Source organism: Naegleria fowleri (genome assembly GCF_008403515.1).
Source record: "Naegleria fowleri strain ATCC 30894 chromosome Unknown tig33, whole genome shotgun sequence".
Lineage (NCBI taxonomy): Eukaryota > Heterolobosea > Eutetramitea > Acrasida > Naegleriidae > Naegleria > Naegleria fowleri.
The window spans coordinates 79,688-104,051 of record NW_025407965.1 but is presented as its reverse complement, the minus strand read 5'-3'; the positions used below and the strand labels follow the sequence as shown (position 1 = coordinate 104,051).

Below are 24,364 nucleotides of genomic sequence, written 5' to 3'. Positions count from 1 at the left end.
TAGCTTTACACCGAATTCAATGCAGTTAAAACTCACAGAAATAATTTCAATGTCATACTTTTCACTAATTTCTTCTAAATCTCTTCTCAGTTTTGAAGTGAGCTTTTTTCCCATTAATTCTCTGTAAACTCTTTCGTCAAAGTTAAAATATTGCTGTATGAGTAAATGCTTTACGCTGGGAGCAACTTGGAGAATTGTGTTGCAGCTCATGAATAATAATGGGTTTTGTAAATATGGTTGAAAATCGTTAAATATCCTGTACTGATAGGCTACTTCATTGGTAATGAGCCGGTAATAACTATCAACGAAGAAGGAATATTTTGAAAAATATTCCATGTGTGATGATCGCTGTTTTTCAAGTAAATATTTTGATGTCGTTTCAATGGACAGTCCTTGCAACCATTTCACAAATACACTCTGATTAATAAGTGGACAATCACTTATAAACACCTCAGAATTTGAAATTAATTCAGATCCACCCTGATTAATGATGGTCACTCCGAGAGGAGTGTTTGCCGCACTGCTACTATTTGAATTGTAATAAGGTTTTCCCGAATAGTTTTTATAATTTTCAAAAAATATAGTTTCATGTGGGAGAGAAGAGGGCATCGTGATAGGTGTTACATTGTAGGTGTTCGCATTGCTGATTGAGTTGATGTTGTATTCCTTGGCTGATGATGAGAGTGGAACTGGATTTTGACTCATTTTTTATTTGTTAGAATTGATCAGTTTGGAAATGTTGCGTTTGATTGAGCTAGGCTTTGAAAAGGTCTTCAAAATTTTGTGTTTAATAATATTATTATTATTATGTAATAATTATAAATGATAGATTTACAAATGATTTTAGCGGTATTTGCCGTGTTGTTGCTTGTACCAAAAAGGGAGAAAACTTAGTATACCTAACAAAAAAATTATTGATCCTCGTTTTCAGTCATTTTAACTCTCTTTTCTTCAGGAGATGCGTAATCAATTTCAAATTTGGTTTCGCTCTCTCTCTTGAGTGGATTCTCATGATCTTGAACTGCCTCAGATGCTGCTGCTGCTGGCTTTGGTGGTTTCACTTTCTTTGCACCAACCTTGGGAGTTGGCATCGTCTGACGACGACTCTCCTGCTCCTGTAGAAGGAGAAGATGAGTTCCATGTTGCAGTTGAGCTTGAAGCTTCAGCGTTGACATGAATTTTAACAGAAGTAATCTTGTCCTTCTTCTTGGATGATGAAGTGGTGAGTGAATTGGACTTTTCAGACTTCTTTGATTCAGTGGATTCCTTCTTTTCTTTTGGTTCCTTCTTTTCCTTGGGTTCTTTTGGTTCCTTTGGTTCCTTCTTTTCTTTTGGAGCCTTAGTATTTTCGGTATTTTGGTCTCTTGGAGCCTTGGTCTTTGGTTTTGGTGGTTCGACCTCTCTAACGTTTTCTTCCCAGAAATCGTCTTGTGTAACATATGGATCCTTCACAACAGTCATTGGCTTCCTTTCAGGTTTCTTTTCCTCAAGGGTCTTCTTTTCTTCTTTTGGTGAAGCATCAGACTCGACCTCGGCTTGAGATTCACTACTCTCAGACTTCTTGGAAGCCTTTTCCTTCTTTCCATTCTTCTCCTCGTTTTGAGTTGGCTTTTTGGTTGTCTTGTCAGTCTTTGTCTCAGTTGATTCCTTCTTTTCCTTCTTGTCAGACTTTTCTGGAGCCTTTTCAGTGGTGGCTGATGATGCCTTCTTCTTTTTACCACCTTCTTCTTCGGAAGCAGCTGTTGCTTCTTCCTTCTTCTCTCCACCGACGCCTGGTGGCTTGGCAGAATCGTCATTAACAAGCTTTCTAAAGATGGACTTGTTCTTCTTCTTTTCGTCCTTCTTCTTGTCCTTCTTATCATTGACCTTCTTTTCTTCCTTCTTACGACCAGTCAATTCTGGCTTCTTGACTAAAAGGAAACCCTCAGATTGGGTGGTATCGACATCTTCGGATGGTTGTTGTGCTTGTTCCTCTTTTTCTTCTTGTTGCTTCTTGGAAGGCTTGATCTTCTTTTCTTGGGTTGGTACAGGCTTCTTCTTCTTGTTCAATCCATACATTTCAGCAATGTCAATTTCGGTGAGTTTAGCATTGGATGCTTGCTCAATTTCATCCTCGTTGACTACTAGCTTGGGCAGCTTCTTCTTTTCCGTTTTCTTCTTTTTTGACTCTAAAGGCTTGCTGAGTAAATCGGCCTTGTTTTCATAGGTTCCTAAAGATGTTGTTGTTGAAATATGATGAAATCAGGAAATAAATGGTTGATGATATATATGGTGTCGATGATGATAAAATCCATTCAATAATAACAACAATGATTAGAATAATAATAATCATCAAAAGGTATTAGGAATAAAGATTTTACCCGAAGGAAAGAAATTATTGAACACGGATCATCATCATTATCCATGTTGAACAAGAATTGAACATGATGATATCATAAATATTGGACGGTCATATTGATGATGATGATGATTTTAAATTAAACAACCTCACTATTACAATAAAGAAACATACTCGTATTACTAGTACCCAAAAAGAAGAATACAACTGCAGCAAGAGCAACAGGCACCAACAAATAAAGCAGCATTGTTTGCTATAGAGCGTCTTGGAAATAATCGGTCGCAGATCTAAAGTCAAGCACGAGGATTGGATGATTCACACACGTGTTATCTTTTTTAATAGAAAAAACAGGGGAAAGTTCTATCCTCTTGTCTTGATTTTTTTAAAAATTGTAATAAACTTTCAAACAAACTCTTTTACTGGTGCTTGACTCATTGAGTTTGCAGGATCAATGTTTTGTTAATTTTGTTCAAAGTGTTGATATAAAGGGTGGCTCTTTACTGGTCTTCTTCCTCAGACAATTCGACAGCTTCCTGTGCTGCCTTTTCTCGTTTCTCTCTGTCAATTCTCGCAATTTCTTGCTTAATCTTAAATGCCATCTTTGGATTTGGTTTCAAATGAGCTTCAGTGATACGTTTTTCGGTGCAGCCAGCAACAGGACAATCAAAAAAACCGTATCTTCTAATTCGCGTCATAGCCTCTGTCTTTTCATAAAAGTGATGACAACGAATGCACTCTATTGGGTCTACAAAGTAAGATCTTGTCCATGGGCATGTCACGACCAGGGTTTGTTGTGTGAGCATGATTTCATCATCTTCACCTGGAGCCTTATTCCAATCTAACTCGCCAGTCGGATCATGCACTCGTAGAACTTCCAATCTAAACGTTTGATACATTTCTTCTTGTTTGATGCTTTCGTCGTCATATGGTTTTGCAGTATTCGCTTTTACTAATCTGTCATATGTTTCTTCTAATTTTGAATAGTCCTGTGTTTATATTACAGAGGCAGCAGTTTATGCATGAATCATTTTGGAAGGTGAGTGAGAATGAAGAATATATTTCATGTGAATTAATTTTGATGAGATGATGGCAATTCATCGGAATTATTAATTCAAACACAAATTTTGAAGGGTCATCAAATGATATTTTCAGCGCATCCAAATCATGAATTCAAGTAGTAGCATTCAAAATTATTATTATGTGGTGTAAATTCATTGTTATTATTGAAAAATAATAATAATTAGAATTGATAAAGAATCATTCATATTTGAAAACTTACGCTAGTATTGCTATCAACAATTTGTTGAAGTGTTTTCGTATGCCCTTCAGAAATTCTCAACATGTCCAAATATTCTCTCACACATCCATCCAATTGCTGAATATGATCCTGTAATGATGCATATTCGGGATCACCCGGTAGATGTAAACCCTCAATTTCCTTTGCTAATTCTGTTATATTTCCGATGTAGCCATACACAGTTTCTGTTTGCTTGTTATGATTGATGATCAATGGTTCAAGTGTTTGTTTTAAAAGAGAATTTCCTGATGATGATGATGACGATCGGTAATACATGATGGTTCAATTTCTTATTCAATTTTTTTTTGTTTTTGCCTTCAATCAGCTCAGAAGCTGTCCCACAAATACTTAGATTGCTCTGAGCATTCATCGAACTATTTTTGCGTCACAACTCTAAACACTCAAACTGCCTAGTCTTATCGTATCGTTCTTTCATGTCGTTTCGATCGACTTCAAATAATGAGGCGCCAGTACCATTATTAAAAGGAATACATTCAATGATGATAATCTTTTTGCTTGGCTGCAAAATGTCAAAATCCATAATCACTATTGAAATACATGAAATGACCAACTTTTAGCATTTGCAAGAAATCGCCAAACTTACCATTCCACTTGGATATGACCAAAGTTGATTGTTTGGATTTGCATTAGAGTAAAGGTTTCACAGTGGTATGGTAATATCGCAAAATTGACGAAGAAATTTCGTCCTTTTTGTCAATGAGCTCCTGAACCAAGCATGTGTTGTCGTACTGACATAATGCAATGAGTTCAAAATTATGAACAAAACCTCTAATTTCATATTCATAGGTAATTTCTGGATACCATTCTCTCAATATTAATTTCATGTTAAAAACTTCAGGAAATTCTAATGCTCTTGCCAAGTCTTGCAAAACTCTCTCCGAATTCGTCAATACATCAATCACTTGGTGTTCATTCTCAACAGCAAGTGCTTGTTGAGAACATTGTATGAATGATAAATATTCTTCACTATGGCTCATGACATTTGTCATGTAATTTTCAAAATACTAAGTTTCTGTATTCAAGATATAATCTCTTGGAATTTGTGTGCTTGTTAATTGACCTTTTCGTTCCTTGAATTTCAAATAACTTGCAATCCATTTCTTTTAGACTTCTTTGCATTGAGATTGAGATAACTGACTTGATCATTGATGGGAACGTGTGGTAAAACAATATTCAATAATTCATACATTAACAACGGATATTAAAGCACTTGTTAGGCTTTGGACCATCCAACTATAATACTTTTAATCGCTTCATTAGAACTGTTCGACATATGTCGCGTTAAACCAATCAAACTGGAAGAAGTTCTTGGAGCAACTGATCTTGAAAAGTGACACTAGTATCGATCCTTTTAAATTTTGAATGGTTTGACTTGGATTCATTACGATGTTGAAGATATCTTTCTGTCTTTAAGAACTTTACGGTAAGATGTATTCTCTTGAGGACAGAGTGCGTTATTAATTCAATGGGTTCACCTATTCAAGAAGAGCAGTCGATCATCCTGTGTCCTGATGATATGGTCACATGTTCGAAGTTGTTCTTTTTATGCACAATAAGATCGCATTAATAACCATCATTATATGAAACACAACTTTATTACTCCACGCTCAAAGAAGTGCACAAACGTGTTCTGAGGCTTAATTTTTCTAGCAATTAAAGAACAAGCTTTTCGTGCTCTTGAGAAATTGGTTCTTTGATACCAAGGCCAGCTTTGAGATAGGAGGTAATTAGGCTCATCATGGATCCTTGTTTGAGATCCCAATATTCTATGTTGTTCGTTGTTTGAGATGAAAATAAATTGTGGTGGTTGTTTCATATTCAGCGCAACAAATGTCAACAAAATAAATTTCAAACATACCTGCATGATGAATGTCACACACCAAGAGACACAAATTGGGATCATTGACGCCCTTTGGGAAGTAAATTTCACAATAAGGATTCCATAACTCTTTCATGAGCTCCCTATTTGAATCATCAATGTAACATGTGCATGAAAGAGAAACATAGGTGTGATTGCTTGGATCCGAAAAAGAGAGGTTGATCTCGTGATTTCCCTGAATTTCCTTATTTTTCCATGAATCTATAGTAGTGACATGAATAATAGTCGTTTTCATGATCGTCATGGCGTCATTTGTCGAACACACAGAAGAGTGAGAGGAACATTGTTGAAAAAACGTAATTCCCAACCTACCCTTTGATGAGAACAAGTACAACTTTTGCTCAGCCAGGGCATCTTCTTTCCACAAGACATTCATTGGTCTTGAATGAATGTACTTTTCTCCAAGCTTGCTTGTGGTGGTAGTAGCAAGCATGCAATACTTGATATCTTTGATGAGACTCTTGAGTTTTTCAATGGATTGTTCAGGCATTTTGTTGTTATTGTTGGGTGACTCTAGAGAGGTAGTTGTGTGGAATATTGAAAAACGTTTGCAATTTCCTTTTGTGGCCATGCCAAAAGCGAGAATACTTGGAGATTCCATTTGGTTATTTCTCAAATGTGTTCTGAGAATAAATTTAGAAATCTTCTGTTTTGGGGTTTTCAATGATGTACCAGAGAGTAATGATGAGGAGGATGAATGAAGATTTAACCCCCATTACACCTCAAACTGCAAATCCTTCTACTCCTAGAGTGGAAAAACTAGACAATATTCATTCCATTAGGAGGATCTGTTTCAGAAACTTACAAACACCTTACCTTAAACGTTTAATTTGCTTGTTTCTAAGAGGAACAATCATAATACAGTGTTGAATATTGTTGTTAATATTGGGTCAATCTTTGAGAAACCATCACATTAAAAGGTGATGATTGATACATGTTCTTCTGAAGTCAATACTTCCTTAATAAATTGGGATTGTGTGGGATGAGGCACACAGAGAATGAGGAATGAACTCTGGCTGATTTCGTGGGCACTCAAATTCTTCTTGCAAGTTAGCGTCTTTTTGAACGGCTTCTTCTTTTGACTGTCGTTTCTTCCTCTTCATTTGTGTCCTCTGCATTGGTTAGACTTGTGATCGTGTTATTTTCTTCCTCCTCAACTGTTTGTTCCTTATCGTCCTCGCTATCAAACAGCTCTAAATCAGAACCAATATCCTTGTCGCTCTCGCCATCGCTTTCTAGCAATTCATTGATGGCCTCATCGTCATCATCATCTTCATCTGAAAATTCAATTTCTTCCTCTTCATCGTCATTAACCGTTTTTCGACCTTTCTTAGATTTGGATTTCTTAGTGGAGGCTGACTTTTTACCTCTTCGTTTGATGACTTTTTTACCACTTCGAGTATTTTCACTAGCGGATGCATCGTCATTGTCATCTTCGTTTTCATCGTCATCGCTCTCTAAAAGCTTTGATTTCACACCACTCTCTTCACACAGCTTGAGATGAGTTTGTCGAATTTGCTTCTCCCATTCTTCAATAGCATCTTTGAGCTCCGGGCTTAATACTCCTACTTCGCTGTTGGCTTTCTTTCCAACCTTAGTGGATGCCGTCTTTTTGAATTTGGCTGTAATAGAGGATAGCATGTCGTAGACTTCAAAGTCGATGAGAGCTTTCTTGTAGGATTTTACACAATTTTCAGAAATCATAATTTGAATGCACTTGTCATTCATGGACAGTTGAGTAAGACAGAAGGCAAGATTTCTCCATTGCTGAATAATCTCTTCGTCGTGATCAAATTTCGTATCACCCTCAACAACTGCTTCTGGTTGAGAAGTAATATCCAATTCTTGCAATATATCTTCCTCTTGTATTGTTTTTTCATAAACTTCATCATTTGTATGAATAGAAGATGAAATCTTGACCAAATCAAACCTTCGACATAATTTTTCAACAAGTTTTTCCTTGTGGAGGACTTTCTTGACAAAGGAAAGTAGAAACTCCATAATATTTTGGAAAGCGGTTGGAGTAATATTCGCACTCTTTTGGGACAAGTTACTGAGGATGGTTGGCAATAGATTGTAAATGGGATTGTTGTTTCCTGATGCCTTTTCGGCCAATTTTGTGAAGAAGGCTTTCGACAGCTGAGAAATTTCATCGTTGGTATCCACAATACATCTCACAATTTCAAAAATGTTTGCCTTCACCTTGATCATATCATTGAGGACGAGATGTGAAAGCACTAGAAGGGTATTCTTTCGTACTCTTTGGTCTGTATCTCTAAGGCAACTATACAAGTGATGTATATATCGCTCGACGAAATTTGGAAATCGGCATGCAAGATCGCCAATAGTCACAATGATATTATTTCTAATTGTTGCATAGCCATCAATGGACGATTTGGAGTGCATTTCTTTTGGTAATTTGACCAGGATGGTAAAGAGAAGTTGTAACTGTTGCTCGCACACAGTTTGACTAACACACATGTATTTACAAAGAGCCAGTATTGCGCTTCTCCTGAGAACAGAGTATTTGTAAATGTTTGTGTTGTCACAACAGATATTGAGAATAAGTGGAAGATAGGATCCATAGAGTGATGATTCTGTGATAATGTTGTTTTCTTTTTCCTTAAAAGACTCTTCCAGAGCGTGAATGTCCATATTGTCCAATCCCAGCTCTTTCTCGATGACGGTGGTGTTGGAGTCTTCTTCCTCGTCGTCCATCTCTGATAGGTCTCTCTTCTTTTTAGATGATTTTTTGGAGGATGATGAGGACTTCTTTGAGGAAGTATTTTGTTGTTTTTCAATGCTAGCTGCCTTGTTCAACCCCTTTGCTTTCTTGAATTGACGTTCTAAACATACTAATTCTTGAATGACGCAAGTGCCAAGAATGAAGAAAAGCTTGGTAAGCTCGACAGGAGCAACGCTCAATTGAGAGTTTGCTTCATTGTTGTTTCCTGACAAGTTTGTATTCAGAGAGACTTGTTTGATAATGTGAGTTGAGAGCTGTTCTGGATTCATGCATAATGCATAGATGGTGGTGATGGCTGATTCTGTGAGGATCATCCACTCATAAATTGGAAACTTTTGTTCCTTATCGATTGAGTACTCTAAAAGTATTTCAAATAATTTGTGATCATCGGTTAGCTTAAAGTTGTCATTACCTCCTGCATATCGTAGCATGTCCTCATTATCAACGGTTGTTGATGATGATTTTGATTTCTTTTTTTCCTCAGCCTTATAGGCATCGCTCGAATCATCAATGGCCATCTTTTGAAATATTTTGCATGCATAGTGAGCAATGAGGAAACCTTGCTTTTCAGTTCTCCCGAAGCAATTATTAATGAGAGCTTTGATCTTTTTTCTCAGTGCTTCTGGTCTTGCGGTTGCTATCATGTTAAGTAAAATTAAAGCTCCAATACAATGTTGTTCAGAGTATTTTGGAGAAATAATTTCCAAAAGTGACAAGAAAAGATTCTTAGAAAACTCATTCTTGAGGACTAGCATGTTCACAATACACTCTAGAGCTGACAACTCAGACTGGCTGCATTCTGTGACAAACTCGGCGAACTGTTTTGCAACTTCAATACATTCTTCTGCATTCCTACTGAGTCTTTCAGTATTCATAAATATGTGTTGAATTGCCTCAGAAGCTGCATCCTTAATGGATTGGTATGGTGACCACACCAGCTTTAGTACTTTCTTCAAGCCAAATGATGAGATCTCTATTCTGAACATGTAACACTTTACCAGATAGTCAATGCACTCCACTACATCAGTAATTGTTTCAGAGCTCAGTAATTGGCAAACGGATGGTAGAGTATCATGAACCTTGCTGATAAAATCCGCTCCTTCCTTGTAGAATAGGTACAATTTAAACGCATTGTCACGTGTCAAGCGAATTTCTTTTTGTTCGAGGTCTGGTAAATTCTCCAATTCTTCCTCTGTGTGTTTTGGTAAGCTATCTACAATTCGTTTGGCTGCTGTAGCTTCTTCAGTAAACTTGGCTAATTTCAAATCGGCTCCATATGGATTACTTTCAAGAAGAGTTGATAAAAAGTGAATTGCAGATTTTCGGACCGATGACGTCTTGTCATACAACCGACCGAGCACTGTTTCTAAAATTTTGGGAAGAATTTTTAGGGGAATAGATTTCTCCTCACACAAATAACACCAACACTGTATGGCCTTGCTTCGTGTGTATGCGTTAACATCGTGTACTCTCTCTTCGAGAATGGTGAGAAGTTGGTCTCTTGTTTTCTTTGTAAGATTCTCCGAGGTAGTATTTCTACTGTTATTCTCGTCAGAGGTTTGCTTAAGTACAGTTGGAATGACTCTTGATATGGCATGGATGATTGCATTTCTAATGTTATACGACTCGTCATTGAGGTGAGAAATTACAACACTCATATTTGACAAAATTGCTGTTGGAACTTTCTCACCAATGGTAGAAATGAATTGTGAGAGAAATTTGGTTCCAGGGGTATCATTGTTCAACTCTAAGCTACCAATTTCTCTGAAAAGTTCGCTCACAAACAGTTTTTCAACTGTACTACAGCTATCATTTGTGGCACGTGATGTATTCTTTCCAATATGGTCTATTAATTCTACAACTATGTTTGTCATTTGCTCATCATTCATAATCATGTGCAGTATTGAGGATACCACAGTTTGTAAATTGTCTGAAGGTATTTGAAGAGCATTGGTAATTAGTTTAAAAATTGATTCCTTGATTAAGGTTGATTTGATGTTATCATGGTTTTCCATCAAGGAAAAGGATATTTTGAAGAATAGGAGTGTAAAGGCATCTTCGACTCGATCTTTTTTCCAAAGTTTTGGAAGGTCATCACGTTTGAGAACAGAGCATAGAGTATGTAAAATTCCTTCTTTCCAGCTGTCTAATTCAATTATACTTTTCCTTCGAGCCTTGGTTCCTCTTTTCTTTTTTGTTTTGCTCAGTTCTTCGTCTTTTTTGGATTTGACATATTCTACCTCTTCTTTTTCGTATTTTGATATCACCCAATACAATAAAAAGATGAACATTTTGAGTGCATTCTTGTGAATACTAATGACGTGATCTAAATTATTACCGGACTCTACTCCAGGTGAGAGCAGTTTACTAATACTTGCCAGTAGCAACACCAGATTATTGTTTAAACTATCTACAAGCCTAATTTTCTGGTTATCTTCCAATGATGAAAAGCGTTTTACACAAGTGTAGATCTTGCTGAACAAGTCCTTGTTCGTTATTGAATAGGCCTTATCGGAAAGTTTGTTCTCAATTTCTACACGATTTGAAAAATACCAAATTCAACGGTGGTAATGAAATTATCAATGATAATAATACCATCATCATGTGTCGGTATGAACAAATTTCAATTGGCCACAATCATTTCCTATCGGCTAGGAGCAAGCACAACCCAGACACTAAAACTTACCATCCAGTATTGAATCCAGCTCCGAACGTTCCACTTCAACATCATCCACACAAAAGTACTTGTCGGATTCCTTCTCAAGATCAGTCGGTTCCAGAGGAATTTCAAAGTTGGTTGTGAATTCGGTGGTATGGCTGTTGTGTTGAAGCATGGCGAATTTTTTTGTTTTTTGAATTTTGAAAATTTGAATGGCGCCATCGATCAACTCTTGCGTGCAGAAGTCATCATCAACCAACAGGTTTGCAAAATGGGATTTAATTCTTCCAGAAAAAAAAAAGCTGTTGAAACCCGCTTGGTTGACCACCAATGCAGCAAGTTCCTTTTTGAATTAACAAGATAAAGATCACAGCAGAGGATTAAAAACATCTTCAACAACAACAACAACATACTAGTCGAGAGAAATTGAAGAACAATTTTAACTTCTAAAGACCAAAAAAAAGCAGCCGTCCTCATCGATCAGTACTATCGATACTACTCTAAAGACATAATGCAATTCCTTGTGACTAGTAGTACTGTTGAACAGCTTCTTAAAACAGGTGTATTGGCTCTTCTTGTCATCTTTGCGTTTTGTTTCGCCTTCAAAATTTTCCATTCCAAAGAACCTTTTAAACAATTTTCGATCGACAAGAACATCAAAATGGTCCAACCTCAACCGCATCATAACAACTATGAAGAACATGAAGGGGTGGCTAATCCGCGAGCAGAATATTTGACTGAATATCAACCAAGCGCCTATCAAACGTCCAAAGACCATCACGAAAATAATATTTGTGGATTGCCAAGGGGAATTAACAGCCATCATGATACAGTCCTCAATCACCATGAAAAGCAGTTGATCATTTCGCAATTTTGGGACAAGTTTCATCAGAACATTGTCGAACAAGCGAGAAAAAAACAATAACTTCCATGCCTAAAAAAAGAAACTTGGTGTTTCCTAACATGTACTAGTAATTGTATCGTTTGTTTCGAAACTGCACAAAGAGTGACCTCATATTCCTGCTTTGCTATAGTTGGTGTAATGAATTGTAACGCTTATGTATTCCAATGCTTATGTATTCCAAATGAACAAAATAAATTGTGAACGTTAATGTCTCTTGTATCAATATCGACCTTAGAGACTGCATTTTGGTGTTTCAAGTTCTCTCTTCAACATTTGGTTATTCCAAATGAATAAAAACTCACTGCATGGTCACTACAGCAGTATCGCATAACTGAACATTTTGATACTTTTGTGTGAGTTTCATTTTGAAATTCGAGTCATCCTCTCTCAAATATTCCAACACCAAATATTTACAGAAATATCGCACAATGTCATGTGAAAGTTCGTTACCATGATTAAAGCCATACCAAGGTGTGAACATGACTCGCTCTGTTTTGTGAAGGAGAAGGGATAGCTTTTTGCCCTCTTCTGCAGTTGCAAGAATGTTCCATTTCGAAAGATCGGTACATGCTTCTGCGAGAACAGCACAGATATAGCTTTGTGAAAGATCTACTGATTGTTGAATCTTCTCATGTTGAATAAATAACTCTGGATACTTTGTTTTAAATTCCATCAATAGCGCACTTTTTAAACATGTCTCATTCAGTGCTGTTACATTGATATCCATGTATTGAAAAGCATATTCGACAAAGCCCTGTTTCACATCTTTCACATAACCAAGTCTACAGGGAACACTGTATTCGCGACCTCCTCTTAAAAAAAGTACAGCGATCCGTTTAGATGAAATTAATTCTTTCATCATGTTCAAAATGTCATTCAAGAGGGGTTCGATGTGGGAGGGTACATCACAACCAGCATAGAGTGGAAAAACCACAAAATCATAATCAAAATAAAATCGAAATATTCGAATGTGCTCTTGGGTCAGATCAGCTTGGTCCATCGCATCCACACAACTCAACAATGCAAATGAATCATCGGGTTGGTAGGGCTGAAATTCCTTGTTGTGCCATTTAAATAATTCTGGATTTCGAACAAATCCATTAAATTTCTCGCAAATACATGTAAAAAAGTGTGGTGGCTCTTTTCCTCGTAGGATTAAGAGTTTTTTCAATCCAATTGTTGAGGAGGACGAGGATGAGAACACAACGTCGGGATCTCTTGTTTGAGAAATTCGATGAAATGGAAATTCATTTCTTGGACTCGTCATTTTTTTGCGTTTGTAACTTTTGTGTTGTTCTTGCACTACAAACACTGAAACAGATTCCATAGGCATCATAAATGAATGGATGATACTTGTGATAGATTCGTTCTCTCGAAATATTTCTTGCCGTTCTTATTGTCACCGTGTTGTATGTGCATTTAAGCTTGAACAATGAAGGATTTTCCAATAAAAATTCTTTCACAATTTATCTCGAATCCACTCTATGCGTGTCTGGTTGCAATGGTGACCATCTTTTCCAAGTCGATTTCACTTGTCAAGAGAAGAATTCATCGCAAGGACTAAGCAGCCTCTCAGTCAGATTAGATGTTTTATTTAATTTTAGTTGTGTTAAAGAGATTACGTTGCAACAAATGGAATGTATCTGGACATAGCTCTCTTATACTATTTGGATCTGGGTCCATTATCAAATATTTTCCTCCATTAGAATAACCTTTAATAAATCTCTCACCTTTCGTTGTTTTGATGTGTTGATATTTTACGTGTAGATGTGCCACTAAAGGAATCAATCGATTCTTGCTGCTTAATATTGCATTAAAGTCTTCTTTTTTCGACATCGTGCACTTGATCCCTTTTTGAACATCTGTAAAAAATTCACTTATTGTATCGCAATTGTGTAACTTGTTGCTCACAATAACACCATAAGGTCCATCATCAGAAAAGTTCAAACAAATACCATCTGCATGACAAAATAAGGAAGAGGGATAGAAATATAATCCGTCAATGATATCTTTGAATGTAGTGCTCCAATTTTCTTCAATGGGTTTGTTATAATTTAACAAACAATGAACATAAAGAACATCTACCAGAAGTTCTTTTTCATATCTATTTGAAAGTTCTTGTGCATTTTGATGTGTGATACTTGTAATAGAAATTAATCGATTGAATGAATGACTTAATTTCAAAATTGAGTTCCAATAATGGCTCATAAGGGCTACCGTCGGTTATGAGATTTGCAATCTGCATTGTTCTTGAGAAGCTTGCCACTATGGTGTTGCAATAGAAGAGGAAATATCTTGTTCCACACTCGAGGATTTTCATGTTGAATTGCTAATATTTGATTCAAAATGGAGATTGGGTCATTTGTCAAGGACATTGAATTTAAGTATTTCTTTGTAACAATCTCTCTTGCTACCTTTTGTAGAATTGGATCTGATGCATCAAATTGATAGTCATGACAATAAGTATAAATGTTGAATTGAAACAACTCCATATTTGGTTTTGCTATCCCAGAACTCATTACCGAGGAAGCCAATTTTTCATCGCATGTAATTGTTTTCCCCCTATATCATATTCATTAATTAGAAAAACATCCATTAAAAACGAAGGATCTAAATAGTCTGGTAATTGTTTGTTGTCAATTCTTTATAATACCCTTGTTTCAATTGACATCACAAAATTGTTCCACTGATCTTTGAAAATTTGTACTAGATTGGGAGATGAGGTTGTTTCTAAAAAAGAGGCCACAAGACCAAAAACTCTTCTTCTTGTGGGAAACATGTGTTTAACAGATTGATAAAACTCTTTTTTGGAGATATCGGATGCTTCTAATAGAGCATCCACATCATACATTGTTTGTAGCAACTGCAATGCTTGCTCAAAATTAATGAGATCCAAACCAATGAAATGGTAAGGAGGTGTCATTTCGCGTAGCCTCCCCAGAGTTGACTTGATAAACACAACACTCTCAATTTTAAAATAGGATCCACAATAAATATCACAAATATTCGGTGAACAACCTTTTAAGAAAAAAATTTCTTTTTCAATCACTGAAAACAAATTTCGAAGAATAGGACCCTTTTGGGATAATATTGGAGTTTGGAATTGCAAGAATAGACATGCGTCATCAATAGCAATAATAAATTGAGAATCCTTTCTCAGGTTCAATCGATCGTTTAACTTCCGTATTAAAAATTCTAAGAAACACTTTAAATAGTAAGAATAGGTATAAATCCAGGAAATACTTTTCACTAAATCTGAAAAAATTTCTGAAGATACTTTCATAGTATTTCTATTATATTGAGCATAGGATAACATTTGGAGAGGATTATCGAACGGTGTTTTGTTGTCTGTTTGTTCCCATATAGTTAATCAAATGTGAAGAAATAGATTGAAACTTAATTTTCTTGCAATCAAAGCAGTTTTCCCCACCCCTTCTGGTGCCAATAGGTAATTACATGTTTCCTTAATATCAACCCCTTCATCAAACCAAACCTCTTGTAATTTTGGAACAAAGGGGAACACGTCTGTTGCTATTTGGTTGTTGCGAACAGGAACAAGAACATCTTTAACAAACTGAGAAGAGTTCTTACAATGTGCCTTAAAAGGAACAAGAATATCCCGCATAAACAAACTATGTTCAAAATCATTTCTATCTTTTTGCGGTAGTCGTTCATTGATGAAGCGATTCAAAACGTCCTCATAGTCGTAAGAATGACTTGAAAACATACTTAAACCTGAAGGAGGGACAAGGATATCTCTGGCGTAACGCTTTAGTCTTTCTGGACCGTCAACATTGACCCAACTAAGTTCTGACCATTCCCAAGGATATCCGTTGAGTACCAAGTCACAGAAGTCCAAATACCAACTTTGAAATTCATGAGAAACCTTGGCCGTTTTTACAAACTGGTCTATTATGCCACCAAGTTGCTTATCAACTTTTGTTAATAGTTCTTGTTTATCTCTTGGGAAAGATTTAAAATATGTTGGTGAGTGAAACTTGTAACTTGCTTTTTGGGATTAACTGATCATTTATCCAAATAAGCACTTCCTGCCACGTGTCAAAACCAATTACACCATGTTCATTCCCGATATCAGAAGCAGATACACTATGACCTGATTGTGTACGCTTCACTACATAGCGGACAATGCCTGAAAGATCAAATCCATTAAATTCTATATTGTAGAAAGCTTGAACTTTTTCCGTTGTTAGTCCAGCACCCCTCTCTGATTTAGGTTGACCCAGTGCGGACTTTACTTGATCCTTGGTCCATAAAGTGAGACGTTTAGTCATCAAGAAATCCTTCACCCAATATACCACTGTATTGCGTGTACTTTCAGAAACCTGAGAATAATCATTACTTTGAGACATGGTGGCTAGCACAAAGTCCACATTCTGTATCTTAATGTCTTGACAAAGATCATAAAGAGAGTTTCCATCGAAACCAGCGTTATAGAGAGGTTTGACCTTCTCAACATCTAAAGAAGCTCCTCCTTCAGACTTTTCCATACAAAGCAAAGACGCAACTTGTTGAGGTGTCCATTCCTTAATATTTAGCAATGAGAGTTCCACTTTGGACCCTTGTTTCTGATCAGGAGAATTGGTTTCCTTGGAGATTGGTTGTTGAGGGTTTTCATTAAAACTTTTTTGAATCAGCCTTCCCTGAGAGAATGTTCTTGATTGGAAGGAACGTTGGATGGCATCTCCAATACCGCTTTGTGAATTTGAAGAAAAATCAAGGTGATTTTTTGAGAGATGAACGAAAGAAACGCCGACTCCATACAAGATGCTATAATTTTTGGAGATACTTCTTTGATTTGGTTTTCTCAATGATGAGAGCCCGTACATTACCTTAAACAAATTTTTCATTTTTTTTGGACTTTTTTTCTTAGCTTGTTGGTTGGGTCTACGAATGGTTCTCTGTTCCAATCAAAAAGGCTGTACGAAAGGGAGCACATTGAGGTTACATTCCTGTCCCTGATGAAAATACAGGACAAACGAGTCTTTGGAATGACTTGAATCCCACTAGAAGCGCAATATAAAAATTTCCTGTAACTAATAATAAACAGAAAATGAATGAATAATAATAATAAAGTATAATAATAATACAATAATAATTAAGGAAGTTCACTAATCAAGAAAAAGTCAAATGTGTCAATATGATTGTCACAATTTATTATCACTGATTGATTGTGGGAGAATCACTACTGCATTCGGTGCCATTTTTTTGAACTTGCACTCGGGATAATCCATCAAAAAACAAGACATCATCAGGAACTTGTAAATTCATATATTCAATGATGATGATTACTTGTGCCAACTCGACGACGAGGAAGAATTAACACTCGAGCTCAAAGTATTCGCTGGTGGTGGCTCTTCTTTAAGTATGGGAACATTTTCAGACCTGTTGGATATATTCATACGAGCGCTACTCGAAGAGGGTTGTGTAGGTTTGGTGGAATAAGCTGAGCTTTCAAGGCCTAAACTCGTGTTTGGTGTTGCTTTCCTCATGCCCAAAGTCAAACTTCCATAACCCATTGCTCCATAGGTACCCTCGCTGGTATCATTAAGGAATGATCGAGTAGGAGATAATGAATGCGTGGGAATTTGATCAAACAAGTGTGATCTTGAATTGGTTTGAATGGCTCGAGATTTGGATTGAAAATCGAATATAGTTGGTTCACCATCTTCCTCATCCTCCACCAATGCCATCCATTCGTCATGAATAAGAACATGATTATGCACTCTATTAAAAACTCCAATAGTGATGACAACAAATAACAAGTAAACAATTATTAAAAAGAAAAGGATACATTGCATAATAAGGTCAGGCCATGAAACTAATTGTATCCCAAATAGTATATCGAACTGTGAAATGATCCTATAGGTCTCGTAAATTATCCACACAAATTGATGCATGAAAATGAATAATAGTATTCTTACTTTGCATTTTCTCAAGGAATGGCTAAGGAACAATCCAAATATTGCTGAAAGGGTAGCAATGGTCAGGGACATGAAGATGGAAAACGAAGCTGAAATGAGAATCATGAGTTGTTCAATATATTTTGTTTCTGCTCCAGCGAATCGAATATCATAGTACGTCATTAGGATTTTTAAAACATGAGACACAGTATTCAGGATAATGTCAATGATTGATAGAATTAGTAGGGATCCAAATACAATTTTGTGAAATAATTTTTTGTGTCCATAATTGTAGAGGATGAAAAAGTAATTAAGGCTCAAAATTCTCTGGAATAAAAACACCACAGAAAATAGTCCTCTCACTGTAGATTCTATAGAGAGAATGGCTTCATTGCTGTGCTTATTTGCCTCATTGAAAATATTGTATGCTTCTTGGCCCATATAGATGCATTGTAACGTGAGAATGGCGCAATAGGACAGGCACAATAGAATAATGTTGATAAATAGGGCGTAGCTGTGTGGAAAGAAATAACTCTCCCTGCTGAAATGTGAAGTGTGATGAACAACTTTTGAGGTAGTAACTTTGGACATTATCTCAGAAGGGCTGGGTTTTGTAGTGGTTCCAATTAATGCAGGATTATCATTGATGGCTGTTGCTGGTGGCGATGATGGAATGCTATGTTGTCCCGCATTTCTGCTACTTCTCTTGAAATATATTAATCTAAGGATTAAAATCAATGAAACTAGAGAAATTATTAAAAATAATAAATCTTCCACTCCCCATATTGAAATGTTTACAATTGCTTTCGTTGCCGTAATTGTTGAATTACGAGGAGTTGCAATTGTATCCAATTTTGATGAAATGACTTTGCCATGGCTCACAAAATCCGAGTTCATGAGTGCCCCATTATCGGAATGAAAAAAATTGTCTGCCGCCGAGAAGGTCGGTGCAAATATTTGTTGTTGAAGGACCTTCAATTGATCCATAATGTTCTCAAACATCCATGACGGTAGAAATGTTGATGATAATGGATAGGCTTGTTTTGATGATGATGGTGATGAGAAGAGTGGAGAGAAGTGTTGCTGCTCATCCTTGTAAAAGAAGGACACCAGCTCTTCTCTAGGCATTTTTTTGAAAGCTTTGCAGCAGAAATTATCCACAACAATTCGACTTTCAAGATTTTTTCCTATTAGTGACGACTGCTCGGATATACACACGAGTTGAACATGTCTTTCAAGAACTGTAAAATTAATTGTTACTCCTGATATTTGTAACATTGAATTCAAACCGTAACAGGTGGTCCTTCTGTGTTCTTGTCCACTGATACCCAAAAGACACAAAAAAAATACCTTTTCGTACGATTAAAAAACATCGATAATCATCGTTGTTGGCCCTCTAACGGTAACAACCAAAGAGCACTGCCACCAAATTCTCATTGATTATCACGTAGCACATACCACGTGAGAGATTCAACCACACACATCATGATGATTTATGGTGGAACGGGTGGACGGGGAGGAGGTGTTTCTTCCTCCTTGATGGCTTCACCGAGTACGGCCACGACTACCACTTCCACCACTTCAGGAGCATCAACGCCAACATCCATGATGGTTGGATCTGCTTCTGCAACCTTGAAGATGATTCCGAATATCTCATCATCGTCATCACCATCATCGGGTTGTGCAACGAACAACAGCAACAACCCGGAAAATAATCCAACAACCACCCATCTTTCAAAACAGCCAATCCAACAATCATTCGATCATTCTTCTTCGAACGAATCACTTAATAATTATGGAATATCAAATCAAAACAATGTCACGAACAAATTATTGACAAGCACATCATCATCATCATCAACAGAGGACTCAAAAGAATCAACATCCAGAGAACAATCTTACTCTATCTATTATAATATTGGATATCAATTTATTGTCCTTCTGGGAGTTGCTTTGGAAAATATTTGGCAATTTGTTGTTTGGATTTGGAGCTATTTACAGTGTGCAGTTTTAGGTGCAAGCACACTCCACCAGAAGAACCGAAGCAGAGAACGTTCTAAAAGTGGAGCACATGCTAGGACGAATTTATCATCCTCTCTCTCCCATGCCACATCAAAACATAAGCAACAACCACAACAACAACAACAACGGGATTCTCTTTCATATAGGCCCACCAATCCGTCGTCGCCGTCTACCGAATTGTCACCGACATCTTCGTCTTCTACTCAACCCTCTCCTTTTGAATTTCTTTCTCTTCTCACTGGTCGAACTAGCAGATCAAATTCTAGTGCAACCTCCAACAACAACTCTTCCATTCCCAAACCTTATTTAATTCTAGACTTGGATGAGACACTCATTCATGCTAGTACCACACCTCCAAGACCAGATCATGAGAGACTTTATAATTATGTCCTGGAAGTAATGATTGACCAGGTAAATTGTACATTCTATGTTTCGGAAAGACCTCATTTGAAACTCTTCATGGAGAAAGTTTGTGAGTGGTACAATGTTGTGAGTAAGTAATTGAATAATGATATTGAAAAGTCGATAGTTTACACTGGACAATTAATGTTGATGAAATTTATTTACATGAACCATATTAAAATCTTGCGACACACTGCAGTATTTACTGCAAGCGTGAAAAGTTATGCTAATCCTGTCATTGATAGACTCTATCACTCGGATAAAATTGTCGATCGACTCTTCAGATCGGTAGGTTTCTTTTCAAGGTGTTTTTAGCATGACCTAATTTCTATTTGTTGATGAAATTTATTTACATTGGTTCTATGTATGACGTCTTGAAATCTTTATTGTTGTTCACGTTGGTTCATGGAATTAAAAATGATTTTAAAATGATGGATTTCATTCAACTGAAATCATCAATATTATGGTGACTACTTGGAAATACTAATAATTGAAAACAACTTGGAAATTACACAGTCGTGCTACGTGACAGAGCATGGAGTTTATATCAAAGATCTTAAAAGCGTCACAGACAATCTCGCAAAATGTATGATTATTGATAACAGCCCTATATCCTACATGTGGTATCAAGAAAATGCAATACCAATATCGAATTGGATGGGCGAGAACGAACACGATCGAGCATTACTTAACTTGCTTCCTTTACTAGAAGCATTGAGACATTTGGAGGACGTTAGAAACGTTCTCAAATTTAGGGTTGAGTTGTAACCTTCAAAATTTGCTTTAATACAGCAGTCCAACCAAATTGGAAGAATTTGTGATGATATTACGAACTTATTGATGGAGAAAAACCAGAACACTAAATTAATGAAACTAGTGAATTCCAATTTCAGAGAGGACATGACGCTTTCAGAAATTATAACAGAATGACAATCCAAACATTATTTCCACCTTCACTCCCACGTCCATAATTCCACATTTCCTTTTCCGTTTTAAAATCTTTCAATGAAACTTATTTATTGCTGCTGAGGCTGCTGCTTGAGATATTCCTCATATTGCTGTGGAGTTAAACATTTTGCAAACGATAAGGCATGAATTCCTTTCATTTCTTCTTGAAGCTTATTCATCACAAGTCTCTGTCTTTCAAGCAACTTTTTATCTTGAAATTCCGGGCTCACTACAAATACTTGAAAACTACTTCCACAACCTCCACTTTGTTATTTAATTTATTTTTCACAACACATGTAAATATATGTGCAAACACAAAATATTATATCATTTCATAAAGTTAAATTGGGTTCATTAATTGTTGAATCAATTCCGAATCATCAATAATTATAATGTGTTCATCATGAAAGTGCACAATCGGTGTCAATTAGTAAATCCATCCGTTCAGTTGGATTCAAAAATCATCATCACCCCACGTCAAACATGTTTCATTTTGACAATTCAAGTTAGCTAACTATTTTCCTCATTGCGTAATATTTAATGTGAATTTTACCTTTGATCGATCACTTGCACAAACGTTGCTCCGATTCGTTCCTTGAGTAATTCTTCCAATTTCTTGTCGGTGAGCTTGGACATTTTTTTTAATACGAACACGCATTAACAACAACAATTCCAAAACCTCTCTAACAAAAACTCTATCTGTACGATCAGTAAGCACTGTTCTTTGTTGGTTCCATCGATACAGTGATGATCTCATCACAGAGGTCAAGGATGAAAACACAAATTTGAAATTTAAAAGAGAAAAAATGTTCAAACCAAAGGGTTCACTTGTATCCACCAAGTCGGTGCCCAATCTTTCAGCTCTCAAAACACAGCAATCCTCATCATCATCATCGGGTACAAATGTTCATCCCTCGTCGTCAACTATGGGAACTTCCTCAACAACAGCAAATAATCTCACACAAGCTACCACAGCTCTCAGTTATTATTATGCCCACACACCCCTCCCTCCTCATCATCAACATTTATTAAATTCGTTATCATCGGAGTCTCCCCAATTATCGGTTGATGATGTACAACAATTATCTGAAATGTTATACTTTCCAAAATTTAAAAAGGCTACGCACAGTGCTGTTTGTTACCGATGTAAACATCAGATTATTCAGATTGCATTTGAAGTCAATAATGAAAATGGAACCGCACCAAAACAAGCGCTTTTAAAAGTCTATGATCCCAATAATTATAATTTATCCCTGTATTCCGATAACGAAGGTACTGCTTCGACTGTTGGCAACTCTGAAGGAGCCTCATTCTCTTCTTCTGTTGACATTGCTGAAGCAAGCTCATTAGCAGTGGCTGCAACAGAGAGCATTCATCGAGAGACTATTTCATCTCCAACAGTAGTAGCATCTTCATTGGATCCTTCTTCATCATCATTTATGAATAGCAATAATAGTTCGATGAATGAAGCAAACATTACGAATCAACAAACTCCACCAGAATCACCAATTTTATCTTCATCGGTGAACACTAACAATTTATCAGAGCTGTCGAGCACGTCGAGTGAAAACAATTCGTCTCAGCCACCCAATTCTCACTCACGAACTGTGACCTTCGCTCTTCCTCCAATTACATCAACCAAGAAATCACCTCTAGAGATGAATCCTCTTTTCAGGGAATCATTCGCAAACATCAAATCTCCAACAACACTTGCCTCCAAATTGTCACAACAAGAAAAACAAGACAAGAAGAGATTTTCATTTAATCCCAATGCAAAAAAGAAGGAGGCTCAACAAAAGCAACTCCAATTGGAGAAACAAAAAGAGGAGCAACAATTGAAATTTCAACAACGTATGACGCAATTAACAGAAGAGGTAGAGCTATTAGAACCTTGCGTAATTTCGAATGAGGAATACGAAATGAATGTTGAATTTGTAAAACAGCTGTACCAATACGTGTCAAATACTGTACAAATAGATACGCCACTCTGTATGGAATGCATGGAACAAGTTGCTGGCCAGTTGAATATCCAGCTTGAAAAGATCAAAGAAGAAGAGAAAATTTATCAAGATCACTATTCAAAATTTTTACAAGATAATCAACACAATGAAAGTGAAAGTGATTTAGAAAATGAATTACGTCAATTAGAGGAAGCAGAAAAACTCCTTCGCCAAGAGCTAGATATGCTTCAAAAACAGGAAGAAGACTTGTCGACCCTCGAGAGGAGTCAAATCGACAAGGAAGAGCAATTTTCAGAACTTCAACAACGATATTGGAAAGAGTACAATGATTTTCACAATGAGCTCTTACTTTACAATGAGGAAAGAGAGGCAGTGCAACAGCGAATTGTTAACGTCTCAAAAGAAATGGAAAAGCTAAACAGCACAAATATTTTCAACGATGCATTTCATATTTGGTACGAAGGCCACTTTGGAACCATTAATAACTTTAGGTTGGGAAAGCTGCCGACTCAAAATGTAGAATGGAACGAAATTAATGCTGCTTGGGGTCAAGCAGCACTCTTGCTATTCTCACTATCGAAACACAAACATTTTGCATTTTCAAAATATAAGATTATTCCTATGGGAAGTTTTTCAAAAATCGAGACGCTGGACAACAAGAACAGTTATGATTTATTTGGAGGAGGAAGCAACGGAGGTTTATTTTGGCAATCCAAATTTGACAAGGCCATGGTTGCATTTTTGTATTGCCTTAAAGAAATTGGCACATTTGCTGAAAAGCAAGATACTTATTTTGAATTGCCCTATAAGTAAGTAACAATTAATTGTTCTAATCAAAGTTGATTTTGTGATTTACTTGCGTGGCCCATTTTTCTGTGATGAAATTGGATTAATGATAGAATTCAAGACGACAAAATTGGTGGAAAGAGTATCAAACTCGGTAATGATGAAAATTGGACGAGGGCATGTAAATATGTTCTCACTGACCTCAAATACTTGATCTCTTTTTGCGTGTCAAAATAAAGACCATCCCTTTCGCATTGCATGCATCCAAATGTCCTACAGCAATATTCATCATCAGGAACATTGTTCCAGAATTGGTAAAATTCCAAGCTATTCAATTGAATTCGTTCGAAGAGGTTCTCAAGTCACTCGTTGTTTCAAACCCACTCAAGTGACAGAAAGATTGAGAAATGATTCTAAAATGTGGCATGATCTATATATAAATCACAGTAGTCCTCTTAAATGGTTGTGGAGAATGAAATA

The 24,364-nt window shown here is 36.5% G+C and overlaps 14 protein-coding genes across 14 annotated transcripts in view; 3 read left to right on the top strand and 11 right to left on the bottom strand.

Annotated features, from left to right (window-relative positions):
* The window catches only part of FDP41_003035 (uncharacterized protein), a gene marked incomplete at both ends in the record, with an annotated part of 1,967 nt that extends 1,262 nt beyond the window's left edge, over window positions 1–705 (bottom strand). Inside the window, one exon of the mRNA XM_044706295.1 lies at window positions 37–705. Coding sequence (XP_044562426.1) covers window positions 37–705 — 669 coding nt within the window. The remainder of the gene's footprint in view (window positions 1–36) is intronic.
* A 321-nt stretch (window positions 706–1,026) lies between these two features.
* On the bottom strand, window positions 1,027–2,585 carry FDP41_003034 (uncharacterized protein; the record flags this gene model as incomplete). Its single annotated transcript, XM_044706294.1, has 2 exons — window positions 1,027–2,210; window positions 2,513–2,585. 2 exons carry the CDS (start codon window positions 2,583–2,585, stop codon window positions 1,027–1,029), a joined length of 1,257 nt encoding a protein of 418 aa, XP_044562425.1.
* A 250-nt stretch (window positions 2,586–2,835) lies between these two features.
* FDP41_003033 (uncharacterized protein) lies at window positions 2,836–3,911 on the bottom strand (the record flags this gene model as incomplete). Its single annotated transcript, XM_044706293.1, has 2 exons — window positions 2,836–3,324; window positions 3,618–3,911. The coding sequence occupies 2 exons, from the start codon at window positions 3,909–3,911 to the stop codon at window positions 2,836–2,838; spliced, it is 783 nt and encodes a 260-aa protein (XP_044562424.1).
* Window positions 3,912–4,282: 371 nt separating this feature from the next.
* On the bottom strand, window positions 4,283–4,633 carry FDP41_003032 (uncharacterized protein; the record flags this gene model as incomplete). Its single annotated transcript, XM_044706292.1, has 1 exon — window positions 4,283–4,633. One exon carries the CDS (start codon window positions 4,631–4,633, stop codon window positions 4,283–4,285), a length of 351 nt encoding a protein of 116 aa, XP_044562423.1.
* A 676-nt stretch (window positions 4,634–5,309) lies between these two features.
* On the bottom strand, window positions 5,310–6,136 carry FDP41_003031 (uncharacterized protein; the record flags this gene model as incomplete). Its single annotated transcript, XM_044706291.1, has 3 exons — window positions 5,310–5,422; window positions 5,515–5,736; window positions 5,848–6,136. The coding sequence occupies 3 exons, from the start codon at window positions 6,134–6,136 to the stop codon at window positions 5,310–5,312; spliced, it is 624 nt and encodes a 207-aa protein (XP_044562422.1).
* Window positions 6,137–6,585: 449 nt separating this feature from the next.
* Window positions 6,586–11,115, bottom strand: FDP41_003030 (uncharacterized protein; the record flags this gene model as incomplete). Its single annotated transcript, XM_044706290.1, has 2 exons — window positions 6,586–10,814; window positions 10,968–11,115. 2 exons carry the CDS (start codon window positions 11,113–11,115, stop codon window positions 6,586–6,588), a joined length of 4,377 nt encoding a protein of 1,458 aa, XP_044562421.1.
* A 486-nt stretch (window positions 11,116–11,601) lies between these two features.
* On the top strand, window positions 11,602–11,865 carry FDP41_003029 (uncharacterized protein; the record flags this gene model as incomplete). Its single annotated transcript, XM_044706288.1, has 1 exon — window positions 11,602–11,865. The coding sequence occupies one exon, from the start codon at window positions 11,602–11,604 to the stop codon at window positions 11,863–11,865; it is 264 nt and encodes an 87-aa protein (XP_044562420.1).
* A 277-nt stretch (window positions 11,866–12,142) lies between these two features.
* On the bottom strand, window positions 12,143–13,111 carry FDP41_003028 (uncharacterized protein; the record flags this gene model as incomplete). Its single annotated transcript, XM_044706287.1, has 1 exon — window positions 12,143–13,111. The coding sequence occupies one exon, from the start codon at window positions 13,109–13,111 to the stop codon at window positions 12,143–12,145; it is 969 nt and encodes a 322-aa protein (XP_044562419.1).
* A 323-nt stretch (window positions 13,112–13,434) lies between these two features.
* On the bottom strand, window positions 13,435–15,160 carry FDP41_003027 (uncharacterized protein; the record flags this gene model as incomplete). The annotated part of the gene is made up of 3 exons (XM_044706286.1): window positions 13,435–13,948; window positions 14,062–14,406; window positions 14,532–15,160. The coding sequence occupies 3 exons, from the start codon at window positions 15,158–15,160 to the stop codon at window positions 13,435–13,437; spliced, it is 1,488 nt and encodes a 495-aa protein (XP_044562418.1).
* A 658-nt stretch (window positions 15,161–15,818) lies between these two features.
* Window positions 15,819–16,712, bottom strand: FDP41_003026 (uncharacterized protein; the record flags this gene model as incomplete). The annotated part of the gene is made up of 1 exon (XM_044706285.1): window positions 15,819–16,712. The coding sequence occupies one exon, from the start codon at window positions 16,710–16,712 to the stop codon at window positions 15,819–15,821; it is 894 nt and encodes a 297-aa protein (XP_044562417.1).
* A 438-nt stretch (window positions 16,713–17,150) lies between these two features.
* FDP41_003025 (uncharacterized protein) lies at window positions 17,151–18,893 on the bottom strand (the record flags this gene model as incomplete). Its single annotated transcript, XM_044706284.1, has 1 exon — window positions 17,151–18,893. One exon carries the CDS (start codon window positions 18,891–18,893, stop codon window positions 17,151–17,153), a length of 1,743 nt encoding a protein of 580 aa, XP_044562416.1.
* Window positions 18,894–19,250: 357 nt separating this feature from the next.
* Window positions 19,251–20,957, top strand: FDP41_003024 (uncharacterized protein; the record flags this gene model as incomplete). The annotated part of the gene is made up of 3 exons (XM_044706283.1): window positions 19,251–20,280; window positions 20,389–20,477; window positions 20,706–20,957. The coding sequence occupies 3 exons, from the start codon at window positions 19,251–19,253 to the stop codon at window positions 20,955–20,957; spliced, it is 1,371 nt and encodes a 456-aa protein (XP_044562415.1).
* Window positions 20,958–21,205: 248 nt separating this feature from the next.
* On the bottom strand, window positions 21,206–21,773 carry FDP41_003023 (uncharacterized protein; the record flags this gene model as incomplete). The annotated part of the gene is made up of 2 exons (XM_044706282.1): window positions 21,206–21,401; window positions 21,691–21,773. The coding sequence occupies 2 exons, from the start codon at window positions 21,771–21,773 to the stop codon at window positions 21,206–21,208; spliced, it is 279 nt and encodes a 92-aa protein (XP_044562414.1).
* A 170-nt stretch (window positions 21,774–21,943) lies between these two features.
* Window positions 21,944–24,121, top strand: FDP41_003022 (uncharacterized protein; the record flags this gene model as incomplete). Its single annotated transcript, XM_044706281.1, has 2 exons — window positions 21,944–23,907; window positions 23,998–24,121. 2 exons carry the CDS (start codon window positions 21,944–21,946, stop codon window positions 24,119–24,121), a joined length of 2,088 nt encoding a protein of 695 aa, XP_044562413.1.
* Between the last annotated feature and the right edge of the window lie 243 nt (window positions 24,122–24,364).